Source organism: Agelaius phoeniceus, chromosome 13 (genome assembly GCF_051311805.1).
Source record: "Agelaius phoeniceus isolate bAgePho1 chromosome 13, bAgePho1.hap1, whole genome shotgun sequence".
Lineage (NCBI taxonomy): Eukaryota > Metazoa > Chordata > Aves > Passeriformes > Icteridae > Agelaius > Agelaius phoeniceus.
In genome coordinates this window covers 17,266,948-17,286,244 of record NC_135277.1, presented here as the reverse complement: position 1 = coordinate 17,286,244, position 19,297 = coordinate 17,266,948, and the positions used below count along the sequence as shown (strand labels likewise).

Genomic DNA, 19,297 nt, shown 5'->3' with positions numbered 1-19,297 from the left:
TTTACCGCAAGGGTTTGGGGTTTTTTTTTTTGGGTTTTGATCCTTCTCCTCGGTGACGGGAAAGTGCGGGGGTCGGCGGTTTTGTGCCCCACGGAAAAGTCGCAGCTGGGCCGGGGTTTGCTAAGAACTTCCCGCGGGGGCTGCGGAGGGAAATAAGAGGTTGGGACGAGTGAGAGGGGAACGGAAATAGGGCCGAGAATAGGGGCAGAGAGGGGGTGGTGTGACACGGGGGTGTGCCCTGAGCCAGGTGCGGTGGCATGAGGGGGAACAGCTGGATGGGGAACGGCACAGCTGGATCCAGGAGGAGCGGGATGCAGCAGGGCCAGCAGAAAAGGGCCACTCCTAAGGACACCCGAGTGTCACCACGCTGTCACACCCCCTCTCCCGAGCACACGTGGCGGGGAACCACATCCCCGAGTGGATGTCACGCTCCGGGAGCCGGCAGGAAGGTGAGCCCTGCCCGAGCATCCCGATCCTTGGTGACGCGGCTGCTCCCCCAAAGGACACCCCGCGGGTGGCACGGTCACCTTTCTGTCGCAAAGGTCCCCCCGGGGAGCCCCGGGAGCCTTTGTGGCTCTGGTTAATGAGAGGAGCGGGGCATTCCGAGCACGGAGAGCGAGCCGGGACGTGACCGGAATGGGAGAAGCCCACCGGGAAGGAGCCGCAGCTGCGCCCTTTAAAGCAGCGATTGAAGCTCGGCCCCGGCCCCGCTCCGCTCCTGGAGGGACGAGCAGGGGCAGGGCAAGGGGGGCACGCTGAAAGGAGCAAAAACAAATTAATGAGCCGGCTAATGGTGGATTTGAAGGAGCCACAGGGATTTCCCGGCGCTTCTTTGTGTCTGTGGGTTCACCTTTCTTAGGCCACGCAGCTGCCGGGGTAATTACAGGGGGAAGACACACACTCACTTCTGGCAGTGGTGATTTCCAGCCCTGAAGCGTTCTGAGCTCAGCCCGAACTGCCCTGGGGGCAGCTGCAGGTCCCTGTTTGCTCCCTGAGCTGCCAGACCCTGTTATCACCTGGTTTCCAGCAGGAAAAAAGGAGTTTTCTTCCTGAAAAAGTAGTTTTCTTCCCCAAAAGGAAGGATTTTTTTCCCCGAAAACACTCTTGAAAAAGGAGTTTTCTTCTCCAAAAACACTCCTGGAAAAGGAGTTTCCAGGACTCAAGCTCCCCCTAAGGATTTTAGGAGTGTTTGGGGTGGAAGGGACCTTGGTGCCCAACACCTCCCACTGTCCCAGGGTGCTGCTCCAAGCCCGTCCTGGAGCACTTCCAGCTGCTCTGGGCAGCCTCAGAGGGAAGGGTGAGGGCAGCCAGGGGGGAGCCTGGCTCCCAGAACCATGAGATCACTGCCTGGGAAAGCGATTCCAGGAGATGGGCAGGATGTGGAGAACACAACCCCCAGGCAAACCCAACCCTGCAGAGCAGCACAGCTCCCCAGAGCTCCCATTTCCAGCCTGGCCCGGTGTGCAGGAGGTGCTGGAATGAAAACCACCCTTCCCAAAGCGGGGAAGGAGCTCCCAGATTGAGTTTGGTAGCTCAAGAGCAGGCAGCATCAGATTCTAGGCAGCAGCTCAGCTCTTTCCTGCAGAAATTTCCATCTGCTCCACTCTGGGATCAGAACTTCCCCAGCACAACTCGTGAGCAGCTCTCTCCCAGATCATGCGCCTCGCTTCCAGCACGGATCAGGAGGCAGCCTCCCCCAGGAATCTTGTCAGAAGCACAGATTTTTTTCCCCAAGAGGAACAGTTTTATTCATCATGTTTGTGGCCCAGGCAACCCAAAGAGCTCAGATTGCACTTGGCACCCGAGCAGGCTTGTGGTGGTTTTATCCACAAAAACAGATCTGTTACCTTCCCTCGGCCAGGAATGTGACCCTTGGAAGCACCAACAGAGTGGATCTTCCAAGGAAGAAAGGAACAGCAAGAGAAATCTCAGCCCTGGCTATGCCAGGCAGGACCTTTGCTGTGCCACAAAGCAGGTGTGACACTGCCAGAGGGACCCTGCTGAGCTGGACAAAGGAAGAGGCTGTTCCTCATCCCCTTTTCCATCCTCCCTTCCCAGACAAGGTTGGGATCATCTGGATAAAGGAAGAGGATGTTCCTCATCCCCTTTTCCAGTGGGATCAGCTGGACAAAGGAAGAGGATGTTCCTCATGCTCCTTTTCCATCCTCCCTTCTCAGACAAGGTTGGGATCATCTGGACAAAGGAAGAGGATGTTCCTCATGCTCCTTTTCCATCCTCCCTTCCCAGACAAGGTTGGGATCATCTGGACAAAGGAAGAGGATGTTCCTCATGCTCCTTTCCCATCCTCCCTTCCCAGACAAGATTGGGATGAGGATGTTCCTGATTGCCCCTTTTCCATCAGTACTTCCCAGACAAGACTGGGATCAACTGGACAAAGGCTGAGGATGTTCCTCATCCCCTTTTCCATCTTCCCTTCCCAGACAAGGTTTGGATCAGCTGGACAAAGGATGATGATGTTCCTCATCCCCCCTTTTCCACTGGGACAAGCTGGACAAAGGATGAGCATGTTCCTCATCCCCCTTTCCATCACCCTTCCCAGACAAGACTGGGATGCTGCACCTGGGAAATCCTGTGCTGAAGCTGTGGGAGGGACTGTCAGCCCAGGAGGTTGGACAGAACTTTTGGAAGATCAGAGCTCCCAGTCCTCATTTTGGGAACAGGCTGCCTGAGAGGGCTGGCTTTGGAGTGGCAATCAGTGAAATCCCCCTCACAGCTCCTCGTGGTGCTGACAGACCCTTCATTCCCCAGCTGACAGAGTGAGGAGGGAAGCGAGCAGAGCAGATCTTTGATCAGCTGCTGCAGTTTCTGCTCTCCACACCCAAATTCTCCCTCCCTAGCTCACGTTCCTGGCAGGCAGCAACCAAAAAACCTCAACCATCCCTCCCCAAGGCCACAGCTCTGCAGAGTTTGGGAACTTCCCAGCTCTCCAGGCTCACCTCTTCAAGCTGGATTGAGGCTGGGGGCTCTGAGCAGTTGGCACAAGTTCCCCCATGGGTTCTGCCAAAGGACAGCACAGCACAAGTGCCACCAAAGGTGCCCAAACGAGCTCAGAGCCACCCCCAGGGCTTTACAAACCACTCAGGAAAGGGGTGGAGGAGCCACCTGCCCCTAAAATGAAACTTTCCCGTAAATTTCACCCCCAGAAAAGATTTCCCAACAGATTTGGCCAGAAGGGAACTCGTGACCGAGCTGATTTGCACTCAGTGATTTTGAGAGCAGCATAAAACCCCAGCTGGGAGTCCCCTTCTTCCCATGCCTCCAAATGAAAGCCCAGGGGCTTGCCCAGGACCTTCCAGACCAGTGTCACAATGTGATTTACTGGTCACAGGCCCTGCCTGAGGACTGGCCACAGCCACAGCCCACCCTTGTCACCAAACCCCCTCTGGAGCATCACATCTGAAGGTGTCACATCCTCAGAGGGCGTGGGAAATGAATTTGTAGAAAATTCTCCAAGTTTGACATTTGTTTACATACAAATAGGATGTTTACATGGTGTGTAGGTTCACATACTATGTAAACAAAAATAATATGTTTACATAGTGTGTATTTGTATGTAAACAAATATCAAACTTAGAGAAATTTCTACAAATTCATTTCCCACAAGAGGGGACTCACTGGTGGGGCATGAAACGAGGCAGGGGTGCCAAAAAGGCAGAGTTAAAATCCAGTGTGGAGTCTCAGCCAGTGAAACGAGGTTAGAACAACAAAAAGAACAGGAATGGGTGGCTCTGCCCACCACACTCCCACCATGAGAGCTCCACGGCAGCTCCATGTCCCTGTGAGGTTCCTGCAGGTGTTCTGCAGTTCCTGAGCCTTCCTTCCCTGTGTGCTGTGCTCCAGGGCAGCACTGCAACGGGGATGGCCACATCTCAGGCTCCCCAAAACGGGATTCCCACACCTGCCAGCAGCTCTGGAATGCCCAGGGAGGCTCCAGCACCACTATACCCCCACCCAAGATGATAACTCCCCTTATCAGCCCCAGAAGAGATACAAAATCCTCCTGCACACAGCTGGTTAAGGTCTGACCTCTCTGCAATCTGTCTGGAATTTCAGCCTGCATTTTTCTGCAGGGAGTCCAAACAAACTCACCTGGCTTTGGAGAGGCTGCTGGGCAAGTGCCAGAGCCCTCTCTGGCCTCATAAACCCAAGCTCAGGAAAAGCAAACTCCTTGGCTGTGACCTTGGAGCTCTTCCAGCAGCAGTATCTGTCTCGACAGGAAGGGAGTGACAAGGAAAAAAGGGAGGGGAAAGGGTCTGTCCCACTTCTCCTTCCCAGTGTGACCCCTGAGAGCCACCCCCGGGCCTGGTGACGCAGAGGGACAGTGGCTGTGTTGACACAGGGATCAGCACACCCATGGGGAGCTCTCCCTCTCTTCCAGCAGGATGTCCCCAGACATCCTTTGGCTCCTTTTTGCACTGGGCTGGGCAGGGAAGAGCTTTCCTTTCTTCCCATGTCCCATCTGTCCTTCCTGGTGCCGCCTGTCACCTGCTGTGGGGCCAGCCCGGTCCCACAGGGCCCCTTTGGGACAGGGATCAGCTCAGGGAGGAAAATGGGGATGAGGAATGGGGTGGGGGGAGAACAAAACTGATGCCTCAGGTTTAGCTTTTCTATTTTTTGGATTTATTGTGTGGGTCTGGGCTTCATATTATGGGATGGTGAGCTCTCTGCACAGAGCAGGGAGACAAAACAATTCCTGCTCCAGCTGGGGACCAAGGACAAAGGATCCAAATCTCAGGCCCAAGGGCATAAACAAGAAGAGAGAAAACAAGGATGGGACTGCATGGGCTAAAGCTGGAATTGGACAATTAACTCCAATATGCAAATGGAGCAGAACTTACAAAAGTGAGAGACCCCATGAGCAGTTGTCCATTTTTGTGACCATTTTGGGTTCACCTTGGGTGCAGCCCTGGCTGGGCTCTTGTGCTGCCCAAGGTGGATCCATGGAGGCTTTTTAATAAATCCCTGCTTTATTCTTTAGCTCTGTCTAGCCTCTGCTCTAGGTCAGCCTTCACAAGGCATTAAAACAGCTGGGAACTCATCTGAGCAGACAGCAGCTGGCAGGAGCTGAGGTGATTAAATGATGTGTAACTGAGAATCCTCTGGGGTCAGAGCTTCAGGGCAGCCAGAAAAACCCCACAAAGGGGTCCTGAGAGGCCAGCACTGCTTCCCTCCCCAGGAACAGCACACAGATCCACAGAATTCACAGAATCACAGAATGACCAGGTTGGAAGAGACCTTCAAGGTCATCAAGTCCAGCCCAGCCCCAACACCTCAACTGGCACCCGGTGCCACATCCAGGCTTTGTTAAACACACCCAGGGATGGGGACTCCATCACCTCCCTGGGCAGAACATTCCAGAACTTTAATCCAGCACCATGCAGGGGAATGCTGGGACCTGCTGGGCTGGCTCCTCCTGCCCCAGTGACATCAGGGGACAATGTCCTTGCTGAGTGCCCTGTCCTTGTCACCTCCTCCTGCCCCAGTGCACCCCAAAAGGAACCCTCAAAGCTTTACTGGCACCCAGGACCTGCCCCAGTCCCACAGCTCCTCCTGGCACCTGAGGCCATCCCCAGGGGTGACACAGAGGCCACAGATTGGCCAGTTGAAGGACAAACCTCGTGTGGGCTCTGTTCCCAACACCCAGCTCTGAAAGTACCCCAACCTCTGACAGCCAGATGCTGGAAAATCTCTTAGAAATGGGTTTTTCTCTGCTCCAAAGTTGTGCTCCAGGCTCTGTTCTTGGCCCTTGAAGGAAAAAAAAGGAATTCTGGATCCTTTCTGATGCTTTTATGGCTCCTGGAGTGGAACCCCACAGCTCCAACTCAACCCCTGAATTAATTCATCCCTGCTGAACCAGCAGACCCTGCTCTTAAATCAGCATTTATTTCACAGATAGAGGGTGGGGAAAAACCCTCTCAAAGGGATTTTGGGACACGTTTATGAATATTAGAACACTATAAATATAAAAGGGAACATAAGGAAATAGAAATATTCTCACAGGGTGACATTTTCAGCCCATTTCTGCTTTCACAAATTAAAATAGTTGCCTGGTTTTTATTGTGGATCACGTGGGGCCTCAACTCTGTAACCTTAAAAGGGAGCTCTGAGGGCTGAAATCAGAGCTCCTTTTTTGTCACTCACAGGAAAATGGTGATTCATGGCAGGGAAGGGAGCAAACCCCACAGGACACAGGTCACAGGCATGTGTCACCTGCCCTGTCTCTGTGCTCTCACCTCATCAGCTGTCCCAAATCTGAACTTTGCTCCTTTCTCCAGAGTTTCCCTGAGAAAGAGTAAGACTAAAATGTCCTTAATTGCCAAGGACACCTCTGTCTCTTCTTCTTTTGTCCCCTCCCTGAGACCCCTCAGCTCACTGAACCAGCACAGAGCTGAGAAAGGAAGAAAAACTCCAATTTTTGGTGTGTTTTGGCCTTTCCTACAAGGACAAAGCTGGGAGCAGCCAGGAAACCTCTGTAAAAAAAGCAAGTTGATGGGCAAAGGCTGTGCCAGACAAATTCCTGCTGCTGCTCCTGCTGGATGTACCTGCCCAACAAATCCTGGAGAATCAGGGAAAGTCACCTTCACCAATTTTCTGCAATTTATATGCTCAGGGCAAGGTGTGGAGCTCCAGGATGTGACTGGGACAAAGTGGGAATAGTCAGGCTGGGGGAGCAAGGAGCCAACATTATCCCATGGAAATCTGTCCAACATTGCTTGAGGCACTGCAAAAGCCACCTGGGAGATTCTGCTCTGCCTCCACTCCACCTTTTTGCTGGAAAATGAACCAGCAGAGACAAATCAGCCCAAAATGAGAGAGACAAGGAGAAGAAGGGCTCCAGAAAACACATGGTGCAGGGCCCAGCCAAACCTCCACCCCCTCCAGGTGTCCAGCAGTGGGATGAAAAACAGGATTATGGAAAACAGGGGAGGAAAAGCAGCTGCTGCCATCCATCCCTGCTGTCACAGCTTCCCCTGGCAGCCCCAGTGAGGCCAGCAGGGAAGCAGACCAAGAGCAGCTCTTTGATGTCCCCAACAGAAGGTCCCTGCTGACGCCGGGGAACTGTGGCCTGACCTCCTGCTCTTCCAGGGTCAGGCCACACCTACTTCCCAGTCTGCTCCCAGCAAAGCCCAGCCAGGGCTGCTGGGCTGGAGAAGGGAGTGTGAGAGGGGCAGGAGGGATGAACTGAGAGCCAAGCAGAGCAGATCCACTCTGCTCCCAACATGGCAGGAGGAGCACAGGGATGGAGCACACAGAACAGGCATCAGTTTGCTCTGTCTCTGTCACCCTCAGCCACTCACAGTTTGTGACAAGGACCCTAAAGCCACCCCATTCCACCCCTGCCATGGGCAGGGATACCTCCCAGCAGGCCAGGGGCATTGCCAGGGATCCAGAGCCTGCCCACCCTCAGAGGGAACAATTCCTCCTTGGTACCCAACCTAACCCTCTCCTTTCAAGCCTTTCCCTGCTGTTCTGCTGCTCCTGCCCTTGCAGAGCCCCTGAGCATCCCTCCCCCGTGAGGCTGGGAGCAGGAACGTGCAGCCCTGGGGCGGCTGCAGAACCACTCCCAGCCCACTCCGAGTTCCCTGTGTGCTGCAGGGGCTGCTGCAGCAGAGCTCAGGCGCTGCCCAGCCGTGCAGGAGGCAGCAGAGCCTCTCCCCCCTCCCCGCAGCTCCCCCTGTGCTCAGGCACGGCTCTGCCGGGCGAGGGAAGCGATGTCGTGAGCGGCAGCGCTGCCAACTTCTCCTCTGCTGCAGCCAGTGCATGTGCCTGAGCTGCTGCTCCCAGCCAAGCCCTGCCGTTTGGGAGAGGAAATCTGGGAAAAGTCACTTCCAGCCCAAAAAAAACCCCCAAAAATTCCAGGCGGTTTTCAGCTCGCTGGGGGCGTTGGGAAGCAGAAATAGCAGCAAAAGCGGCTTCATGCCAAACGTGGGTCAACAGAGGGATCAAAAATCTCAGGACTGACACAAAAACCACTGTTTTGGGACAGCAATGAGCCCTAAATTGAGAATTCAGGTGGTGCAGGAAGGCAAACTGGACGTGCTGGTGGCCGGGAGAGCCTGCAATGCTCCCCAGCTTTGGGCAGGAGCATCTGTGATCCGGCTAATCCGTGGTTATCCCGGAGGATTGGGGCTGCCAGCAGGGGAAAGGAGGGTGCTGTGCTCTGTGCTACCCCTGCAAAGGCAGGATCCAGGGATGGGAAGGGATTAATCAGTTTTCTTACACATAAAATCCGTGTGCGTGCCGAGGGCAGGGACGCAGGAGGGTGTCAGGAAAGCCATTTATGTCCATCACATCTTATCTGCTCCAGACTGAGCACAAAACCAGCCCCTCCCTCCCTCCCTCCCTCGGGCATTAATCCTCTCGACAGGATTAAAGCCTATCAGCGCAGGGCTCCCCGCAGAGAACAATCCCGCGTTTGCAGGGTGACACCGAGATGCTATCAGCGAGGATCACAGAGCTGCGCAGGGATTAGAGGGCAGCACAGCAGCCTGGAGGTGAGGCAGGAGAGCGCTCTCTGCTCCGAGAACCCGCTGCCGTTTTCACGCCTCGTTAACCCCGGCGCGCAATCCCAGCGATGCCGGGCCCAGCTCCAGGCCTGGCTTTTCGCTGCCCCCTCTGATTGCAATTACAGGCGAACGCCGTTAATTGGCTTTGCAGCCGCGGCACGTGGTGCAACCCACACCGGGCATTGCTCCAGCTCCCACTCAGCCCTTGTCATTTCTCTGTCACTGTCACCTCGTGGTGGCCGTGCCCTCTGCTGAAAGCACCACATCCCACCGAGGCAGAGCTGTTCCGGCAGTTTGTGGGAATCCTTAAAATCAGAGGGTTTTGGGAACGCTGCAAAAGGCAGGGCTCAGAGACAGCAGAACTGCAATTAGAGCTAAGTGAGAGCCATAAGATTTGTCAGCAGAAAAGTTATATAAGATGTAGAAAATAAGGACAACTAGAACAATGGTCTGTGTATTAACACTCGGCTAGAATAACTCTCTAAGCTGCAGAAAAGTTTATCTAGCAAGATATGAGGACGTTCTAAGCTTAATAATGGAGCTCTGTGCATTGTGATTTAAGGCTTACAAGCAGGTATTGTATTTGAAATAAGCAAGCATTGTTTTAACCAAAGGTACATGTGCTTATAGTGGTTGGATAGAACTGCTGTCAATGTGCTTCTGCTTTGTGGGATTGGTCAAAAAACTTTTAAGTGAGTTGTAACATTAAGTTCTTTGTCTGCTGCTGGCATCTTCCCATTGTCATATCCATGCAATGAGAATGATGCTGGAAAATAAACAGCTCGAGACGTTTTCCTCAGCAGTCCTGTCCTGTTCATGATCTGTACATAACCCCTGGCCAGCAATGCTTCCCCTTCCTGCCCTGCTGGGATCTGCAACACAAGCCAGGACAGAGCACGACCCACACAGCAGGCAGGGAGCTGAGCAGGGTCCATTTAATGGAGGGAATGAAACAACAGGCAGAGGGTGGTGACAGATAAAACATTGCACAGCTGGAGGGGCCACATCTCCAGCACCGAGCCACCTCTTCCCTTCTCCGTGCTGAGTCCTGAGGAGGTCGGAGAGAGGATTTGGAGCTGCTTTCAGTGCTCTCCACACACAGAACCAACCCAGCTGCTGCTTCAGCACAACTCACCAGTCCAGCAGAAGATTTAGGGGGCCCCCCCAGCAAAGATGAGCTCCAGGGCAGCCTGAATGTCCCCTCCTGTGGCCTGCAGGGCCCGCAGGCTCAGCTCGTCGTCGTGGATCCCCATGTCTCGCAGCTGCTGCAGCTGGGGCTGCCACTGGCTCTGCTCACAGCAAAGAGAAGTTTGGGATGAGAATCTCAGCAGGTTTGGTGTGAGAATCCCAGCAGAAAAACCAGCAGCCCTTCCCACTGCCCAGTGTCCTACCTGTTATAGATACACATTATAATATTGGCTTTTGGCAAATATTAAAATGGATTTTAGATGTGTGGTGTTCAAGTGACTTTGTTATAAAGACATGGATTTCATTTCTGTTCATGAAGCTCAGTGCAGCAGCTGCTATCAGTGTGCAGTGTTACAGTGGCTGCTGGGATGGGATAACACCCACTGAACACAGGGTGAGCACACCTGGACACATCTGCCACACAGGGTGAGCACACCTGGGCACATCTGCCACACAGGGTGAGCACACCTGCACAGCTGTGACACACAGGGTGAGCACACCTGGGCACATCTGCCACACAGGGTGAGCACACCTGGGCACATCTGCCACACAGGGTGAGCACACCTGCACAGCTGTGCCAGCCAGCAGCACTCACCCTCTGAGGGCACTGTGGGCCAGGGCCCAGAACTGGAGGGGATAAAAAGGGACTGAAACCACAGTCCAGGAATCCACGTGCTCTAACAAAGCAGATCCAAAGAAGAGATGTGCTAAACAATTCCTGGAACACGTAAACCACTTTGGGGAAAAGTTTACTGTGCACAAGGGCCTGTGAATATGCAAAGGGCTGATGTAATTAAAAGGTTTTTAAGGGGTTAGGGTTAAATTTGCCCTAAACCAGGACATATCCCCAAAGATTACAGGGGCCTTTTGGCTGATGCCATAATCACCTTTCCTCTATGGTCCTTGTCTCCTATTGTCCTTTATTAAACTTTTTACACTTTCACAGGAGAGTGAACATGTTTTTCATAGTAATAACCTTTGCTCTATGGTCCTTGTCTCCTACTTATTTTACTTTCAAAATATTATTTCACTATATTATTTTACTTTCAAAATGTGGTTTTTAAATGTTGACATTTTCATAGGAGAGTGAACTTGTTTCCCACCCACCTCAGCAGCTCCTGTGCAAACAGCTCCTGAAAGCTCAGTGATGCTGCAAAGTCCCTAAAGCCACCACCCCTCTGTGAAAAAGGGGGTTTGGGTTTTTTTGGTAAAATTTAGAAGTTTAATGAAAGACAATAGGAGATAAAGATAGTAAAGATTATGGCTGGGTGCATCTTGGAACTCAGCCAAGAGCACACTTACTTTCAGGGATATTTTTAAAATACTTTTTCTATTACGTTAGCTTGTATATTCATAGATTCTTATGTATATTTACATTTTTCTATAAACTAGTTTATATATTTTAGGTACAATTTTGTGGTTCTTTGGGTTTGTTTTTTAGAGTATGCATGTTTCTTAGTTGTGGTTTTGGCTTTTTTTCTTTATTACTTTTAGTCTGGGCTTTAAGTCTACTTTCTTCAGATGATAAATGTTGATAGTATATTAATAGCAAGGTCTTCATTATATGTTTACTGGATGTTATCTTGATTAACAAGAGTTCATTTATAACTATATTAGCTACTACTATTACTAAGTTTTTTGTTAGTAGCAGAAATAAAAATTCTTTTAACATTATACATATAGTATTTATCTTAATATTTGCAAAAAGCCAACAATAAAATATGCATTTGTAACACCTCCATCCCAGTTCCACCCAGTACTTCTGCAGTGGCTGTGATGATGCCTTAGGACTTCAGCTTTTATATTTTTCTTACATTTGTAATCCTGTAATTCTTTGTATAATTCTAAACTCCATATACAGTATGAGCTGCTCATTTCCCATTTTGGGCAGACACAACAATTCCTCTCCAGGCCCGGCCATCAAGGACATCTCTCTGCCTCAGGCCCCAGAAATGTAAACAAAAGGGAGCTGGAGGAGCAAACTGGGGATAAATAACTTCATTATCTGAAGGTGTAATTAGAAGATTAACCCCCAATATGCAAACGGATCAAATTTATAGAAGTGTGAAAACCTGTGAGCCATTGTTCATTTTTGGGTGTAGCCCCTGGGGGCTTTACCTGCCCCAAATGTACCTGAAGGCCCTTCAATAAATAGAACAGCTTTTTCCTCCCTTAATTTTGTCAGGCCTCTGTTTTTAGAGACTTGGGGTAAATGACTTCACCACCTGAAGCTGTAATTAGAAGACTAACCCCCAATATGCAAATGGACCAAATTTACAGAAGTCTGAAAACCCATGAGCCATCACCCATTTTTGGGTGTAGCCCCTGGGTGGCTTTATCTGCCCCAAATGGCCCTTCAATAAATATAACTGCTTTTTATTCCCTTAATGTTGTCTGGCCTCTGTTTTTAGGTAGCCCAAAAAGGCACCAGTGGTGCCCCTCCCAGGCTGATGTCCCACCACAGGAGGCAGCTGGGAGATGCCAGGGGGTGCAGGATTCCAGGGGCTGCCACTGACCTGGAGGCTGGGCTGCCCTGAGGCCTGCAGGGCGTGCTGGAGGGCCTGGCTGAACAGGTCATTGGTGATGGGTGTCCCTGACTGCACACTGGATGACATCGGGGACGTCCCGGAGGAGTGGCCCTAGGAGGAGGTGACAGGTCAGGAGAAGGAACCAGCACACAGCAACACCTGCAGCAGCCCCCACCCTCCATCCCACGGGGAAAGGAGCTCCTCCAGGAGGGAAGGAAGGTGCCCCAGAGCTACCAGGCTGTGCTGGCTGTCCCCGGGGTGCCGGGATTGTGTGGAAGATAAGGATCACATGGATTTGCATGAGGGAAGGCACAGCCAGGTGTGCCAGCCCAGAGCAGGGCTGTTCCCTGGGTGCAGGGCTGGGAACAAAGGGAAGATAACCCATCCATGAGGGAATGCAGAGCCAGGTGTGCCAGGGTTGGGGTCACACAGGGAACTCTTCCCTAAGTGAATGCAGAGCCAAGTGTGCCAGGGCTGGGGTCACACAGGGAACTCCTCCCTGAGGGAATGCAGAGCCAGGTGTGCCAGGGCTGGGATCACACAGGGAACTCTCCCCTGAGGGAATGCAGAGCCAGGTGTGCCAGGGCTGGGGTCACACAGGGAACTCTCCCCTGAGGGAATGCACAGCCAGGTGTGCCAGGGATGGGATCACACAGGGAACTCTCCCCTGAGGGAATGCACAGCCAGGTGTGCCAGGGATGGGGTCACACAGGGAACTCCTCCCTGAGTGAATGCAGAGCCAGGTGTGCCAGGGCTGGGGTCACACAGGGAACTCCTCCCTGAGGGAATGCACAGCCAGGTGTGCCAGCACAGAGCAGAACTGGTGCTGGCTGTTCCCTGGGTGCCCAGGGTAGGATCAAAGGGAAGAGAAGCCATCCCTGAGGGAATGCAGAGGCAGGTGTTACCTGTGTGCCCGGGGTGGGCGTGTGGGAGCTGCTCTCGGGGGTGCTGGCCAGGGCCAGGGCTGTGGCCAGCTCGCTCTGGGTGATGGGCCGGGGCCCTGCTGCCCCCGCGTAGCCCAGCGAGGCCGGGCGCGAGCCGGACGTGCTGCTGGAAGGGGTGGACCTGGTGCTCTGTGTGGAGAGAGAGAGAGAGAAAAGCCCCAGCTGTGACCTCTCTCGGTGTTTGTGTCCCAGTCAAACCACAGATCCCTGTCCTACCATACCCAAATGTCCCAAGGGTGGAAGTTCTGAAAGACAAACATGCCAGAGTGGGATGTGCTTTTTTTCCACAGAGTCAGCTGTGGAAACTGGCAGGAAACCTTTCAATCTATCATCCACCAGCCCCAAACCACGGTGATGTTAGCCTGGAACAAAACAATTCTCTGCTACAGGCACGTTTGGACCCATATATCCAGTTTTTCATACAGAACTTTTTGTCCTATGGAGAGGAAGAGTGCAGAAAGGCCGGGATCAACATTCCCACGCTCCACTATGGCTGTGAGAGCATTTCCTCTGTTCCATTTTCCTGTTGTGTGTTCAGTACTGAGGAAAACCCTCTTCTGAGCAGCATGGAAGCAGCCAGGATCAATATGTTTGTCTCCACATCCCCTTGGGGAGCCAGAGCAGCTTGTGCTGCTCACCAAACAGGAAAGGAAGAGCTTGGGAGTCTCAGGGCTACAAATTAAACCCAAAAAGAAGTGCTCACCCCACCTGGCTGCTTACCTGGTGGAAGTCATCTTCATCATCAGAGAGCCCCTCAAAGAGAAAGCCACCTGCACCAGAAAGGGGAATAAAAGGATGTGGCAAACAAGCAGGAATTGGGAGCAGGTGAGATCCCTGTGGAGTTTTTGGCTGAGCAGCCAGGAGAGTTCCCCTCGCAGGTGGACGTACCTGGCATGTCCCGGTAGGAGCCCAGGGCCATGGCCCGCGAGGACGTGTCCGGGGCTGGCAGGGGGGTGCTGCTCGCCACCGAGTGCAGCACCAGCACGATGGCGTTCACCAGGGCAGGGTGAGCCGGGATCAGCCTGGGCACAAACGGGCACAGCTGAGCGCGGGCGCGGGGCAAGCCAGGAGCCAGCCCTGAGGCACCCAGGGCACTGCCACTGCTGCCGGCACAAACTCCTCCAGGCAGCCAGGGATCCTTCGGGATCCACGCTGGACCTGCCCTTGGATCCTTCTGGATCCACCCTGGACCTGCCCTTGGATCCTTCTGGATCCACCCTGGACCTGCCCTTGGATCCTTCTGGATCCACCCTGGACCTGCCCTTGGATCCTTCTGGATCCACGCTGGACCTGCCCTTGGATCCTTCTGGATCCACGCTGGACCTGCCCTTGGATCACCAAGGATCCTTCTGGATTCATGCTGGACCTGGCCTTGGATCCTTCGGGATACACCCTGGACCTGCCCTTGGATCCTTCTGGATCCACCCTGGACCTCCCTTGGATCACCAAGGATCCTTCTGGATTCACGCTGGACCTGCCCTTGGATCCTTCTGGATCCACGCTGGACCTGCCCTTGGATCCTTCTGGATCCACGCTGGACCTGCCCTTGGATCCTCCTGGATCCACGCTGGACCTGCCCTTGGATCCTCCTGGACCCATGCTGGACATTGCCTCAGTTCACCAAGGACCCTTTCTAGACCCAGCCTTGCCTCAGTTCACTAAGGATCCTTCTGGATTCACATTAGACCTTTGCTCAGTTCACCAAGGATCATTCTGGACCCCATATTGGACCTGGCCTTGGCTCACCAAGGATTCTTCTGGACCCATGGTGGACCCAGCCTTAGATCCTATTGGATCCATGTTGGACCTTGCCTTGGTTCACCAAGGATCATTCTGGATTCACATTAGACCCCTCCTTGGTTCTCCAAGGATCCTCCTGGACCTCATGTTGGACCTTGCTTTGGTTCATCAAGGATCCTCCTGGACCCCATGGGGGACCTGGCCTCAGTTCACCAAGGATCCTTCTGGACCCAACTTTGCCTTTGTTCACCAAGAATCCTTCTGGATTCACATAAGATCTTTCCTCAGTTCTCCAAGGAGCCTTTTGGACCCATGCTGGACCTTCCCTTGGCTCTCCAAGGATCCCTCTGGACTCAGGCTGACTTTTCCAAGGTTCTCATGGGAGCAGCTCTCTGCTGTGAGCAGTTCATCCAGGTCTGAACCCCAGTCTGGAGGTGATGATGGCCCTGCCTCCCACCAAACACCCTCTGGATTAACCCAAGCAGTGGATCCGTGTTTCCTGAGAGGAATGACCCAGGTGACACACAGGGACACAAAGACACTGCTGAATCACTGCCCCAGCTCAGGGAACTTACGTGTCCAGCATGTTGGGGTCTGCAAACACAGAGAACAGATCCTTGTCCTGCAGAACTCCTGCAACAGACCAGGAAAGGCAGTGAGACAGGATACAGCAAACAGGAGCCAGTCACACAAAAGCCACAGGGACAAATAAATAGGAATTGTTTTCCAGGAAATGAGTCATGAGTAAACACCACAAACACCCCCATTGTTCCTCTGAAGCCTTTGTGTTCCTGGAGAGGCTCTTGGTCACAGCCACACACCCAAGGGACAAAAGGGACGGGGCTTTTTCCTGTAGATCCCGTGGGTGCTCCACCTCAAGGGCAGGATGGAAGCTGGGCCCCAGCTCCCTGCAGCCAGGCTGGGACTGCATCCCAGATTCCACCTGCCTCGGGCTGCCACCATCCCACAACAGGCTGGATTTAATCAACCATTCTATAACATCCCAAATTCCACCTCCCTCAGGCTGCCACCATCCCACAACAGGCTGGATTTAGTGAACCACTTTGGAGCACTTTGCAGTGGGGAGAGAGCTCCATCCCTCCTTTCCCTGACCCTTCTGAATCCAAGGAGAGAGCTCCATCCCTCCTTTCCCTGACCCTTCTAAAGCCAGGATCCATTCCCAAGGACAGAACTCCATCCCTCCCTTCCCTGACCCTTCTGAAGCCAAGGAGAGAGCTCCATCCCTCCTTTCTCTGATCTTTCTAAAGCCAAGATCCATTCCCAAGGAGAGAGCTCCATCCTTCCTTTCCCTGATCCTTCTAAAGCCAGGATCCATCCCCCATGAGAGCTCCATCCCTCCTTTCCCTGATCCTTCTGAAACCAGGATCCATCCCCAATGAGAGCTCCAACCCTCCCTTCCCTGGCCCTTCTGAAGCCAGGATCCATCTCCAAACATCACCAATGGATCATGACTGAGACCTCAGCAGTCACCAACTCATGCTCCAAAGGGACAAAAATGAGGGGGTTTTTAACTCTCTCTTCTCCCTACCAGGAATTCAACCTAGATTTGTGTCTGCTCCTTCCCCCATCAGGAATCCAAGCCTTCCTCAGATCCTCTGGATCACATCCAGACTCACCCAGAGCCACGGGGTCGCTGCTGAGGCCAGGAGTAGCCACAATGATCTGATCCAGGGATTCCTTGTTTCCCAGCATCTTGAAGACCTGCCAGGGCAAGCAGAGCAGGTTGGGAGTGTCACCCACTGTGTGGCTGTCCCCAGAGGGAGGGGACAGCTGAATTCCCCCCAGGAGGGAGCAGAGCACTCACGGCATCTCTGTAGGCAGGGCTGCTGTGCAGGGCAGTGTGCAGCACACGGAATTCCCGGACTGCTGCCACCTTATCCACAGGCTCTGAGGGGGGAAAACACCTCAACAAAACACAGCTGGGCCTCTGACAGCCCTCAAAGCCACTCCACAGCCCACTGAGACCCCCATGCTGCAACAGGGATCCTCTAACATCCTTGGATTGGGTGCAGTCACTGCAGAGTAATGACTTGCTGCACTCTCAGATCATAAAAATAGTCAGGAATATCCTCCCACATGTGCCATTACAGGAATGCCAGCTCAAGCTCCTCTCTTTGTACAGTCAGGCACACAGCAGCCTGCTCATCCCTGGGGCTTTGCTCCAGATCCCTTGGCAATGCCCTAGAATGGATCACAGGCAATTAAGGAAGGGATGACCCCTCTCTCCATGGTGCACAGCTCATTCCTTGACTCTAGTGTCAGCAGGAAAACCAACACCCAGGTGCTGCTGGGAGAGGTGGGGAGTTCCCAAACACGGGGATTCATTCTCCTGGAAACCTCCACAGCAGTGAATCCCTAGAGAAGCTCAGTCCCTAATAAAACACATCCCAAGGAGAATCCAAGGGGCAATCCCCACAGCTCCTCACCTGGTTTCTGGTCAGGCTCAGGCCAGGACTTGCGCAGGACATGGACAGTGGAGCCAGACTGGATTCCATAAAAATCCAGGGTCTGGTCATCCCTCAGCTTCCGGCCACAGTAGATCAGGTCTGGGGGGCAGAAACACCTGAAGATAAACACCTGTGGTGCTCTCAGAACCAGCTGGGGGTCTCCAGGTGTGCCTTAGAGCCCAAGGGTTACTGAGCAGCTGTAGCTGCTCCAACTGGCTACGGAAAAAAACAGGGAAGCTGTGGAGCTGAGAACCAGGAAGGCAATCACGGAGCTGATCTAGAGGAGATGGCATAATCACCACCTGCGTAAGAGCTGACCTCCCTCTCAGCTCTCATGAGAGCTCTCACAAGGACACAGAGCTGGTGGAAAGCCCAAATATTCCCGAACAAGGGCACTGCCGCGGCTGGAGCGCCGTGATCCCAAGGAAACAGGGAACGAACACCGAGCCCTCCCACCACCACCAGCAGCAGCGGGATATCGCATCCCGGCCGCGGCGAGGACGGGCCGAGGGTGTCCCCAAGCGGCGGGACGGCGCCAGGCTCCGGCGGGGCACGCACCGATGAGCTCGGGGTCCGGCATGGATTCCTGCAGCTTGCCCGTGATCAGCTGCTTGAGGTGCGAGATGCTGCAGCCGCCCAGCGGGCACTCGCCCAGCTCGGTCTCGGGCAGGCGCAGGATGGCTTTGGGGGCCAGCGGCTGCTCGGCCAGCTTCACTGCGATGTGCCACTCCGGCAGGGCCATGGCGCCTGGGGACACAGCCGAGTGACACCCCGCACACAGCGAGCCTCCCTCATCTATCGGGCACAGCGCCCATAGAGCGCCGGGCACAGCCGGGCACAGCCCCGACCCCCGGCGCTCAGGGGCATCCCGGCCCGTGGCTCCCGGTCCCGGCCCCCCGTCCCCAGAGTCCCGATCTCCCCCTCAGCTCAGGGATCCTGGCCGTGGCTCCCCATCCCCACAGCCCCAACTCCCGCCTCAGCTCCTCCATCCCCACAGCCCAGAGCCCCTAAGCTCAGGGGTCCCGGCCGTGCCCCCCCAGACCCTCCCTCAGCTCAGGGTGGTCAGGACATGTTCTCCCCAGACCCTCAGTTCAGGGGGATATTGGCTGTTCTCCCCACAGACTCTCGCCTCAGCTTCAGGGGATCCCGGCCGTGTCTCCCTCCCCACCTCAAGGCAACCCCGGCCGTGTCTCCCTCTCCTCCCCACCTCACGGGGATCCCGGCCGTGTCTCCCTCTCCTCCCCACCTCACGGGGATCCCCGGCCGTGTCTCCCTCTCCTCCCCACCTCACGGGGGCCCGGCCGTGTCTCCCTCTCCTCCCCACCTCACGGGGGCCCGGCCGTGTCTCCCTCTCCTCCCCACCTCACGGGGGCCCGGCCGTGTCTCCCTCCCCTCCCTACCTCACGGGGGCCCGGCCGTGTCTCCCTCCCCACCTCACGGGGGCCCGGCCGTGTCTCCCTCCCCACCTCACGGGGGCCCGGCCGTGTCCCCCCAGCTCCGTGCTACCTCACCCTAACGGACCGGAAGCGGAAGTGCTGCGGGGAGCGCGGTGCGCGCTGGGAAATCGAGTCCGGCAGTGCAGGCGGTAACGCCCTCCTGAGGCGAAGGCGCTGCTGATTGGCTAGCTCTGCCATGACCAGCCAATGGGCGGGCGGCCGAGGGTTTAAAGGCCGGAGCGCGGCGAGGGGCTCGCAGTCCCGTGCCGCTCCCTCGCCACGACCACCTGTAATTAACGCTACCTCGATAATTAAGCGGCTGCCATCCCTCCCCCGTGGGCGAGCGGCTCCTGTAGGTACCCCACCAGCGCCGGAGGGCCCAGCTGTGCGAAGCTGCCCGCTCTTCAGCGCTATCCGCTGCACCATCTCCTCATCCTCTCCCAAAAAAGGAAAGGCCACCGCTCC

General features: G+C 54.5%; 2 protein-coding genes across 9 annotated transcripts in view; one reads left to right on the top strand and one right to left on the bottom strand.

The window, feature by feature from the left end:
- CLK3 (CDC like kinase 3) overlaps window positions 1-19,297 on the top strand; it is a 127,005-nt gene that overhangs the window by 48,852 nt on the left and 58,856 nt on the right. The gene's annotated exons all lie outside the window — the stretch shown is intronic.
- UBL7 (ubiquitin like 7) lies at window positions 12-18,979 on the bottom strand. Of its 8 annotated transcripts, none has more exons than XM_077185531.1 (12): window positions 18,863-18,942; window positions 17,955-18,143; window positions 17,376-17,495; window positions 16,754-16,836; window positions 16,566-16,650; window positions 15,504-15,561; window positions 14,077-14,210; window positions 13,909-13,958; window positions 13,150-13,317; window positions 12,233-12,355; window positions 9,664-9,817; window positions 12-140 (listed from the first exon to the last, which is right to left on the bottom strand). In XM_077185531.1, the coding sequence occupies exons 2-11, from the start codon at window positions 18,136-18,138 to the stop codon at window positions 9,680-9,682; spliced, it is 1,143 nt and encodes a 380-aa protein (XP_077041646.1). In that variant the 5' UTR covers window positions 18,139-18,143; window positions 18,863-18,942; the 3' UTR covers window positions 12-140; window positions 9,664-9,679. The 8 variants fall into 8 exon arrangements, with proteins under 8 accessions (XP_077041646.1, XP_077041645.1, XP_077041647.1 ...); XM_077185530.1 differs by lacking the exon at window positions 12-140 and adding an exon at window positions 9,442-9,576 and having other exon boundaries at window positions 18,863-18,941; XM_077185532.1 differs by lacking the exon at window positions 12-140 and having other exon boundaries at window positions 9,442-9,817; window positions 18,908-18,979.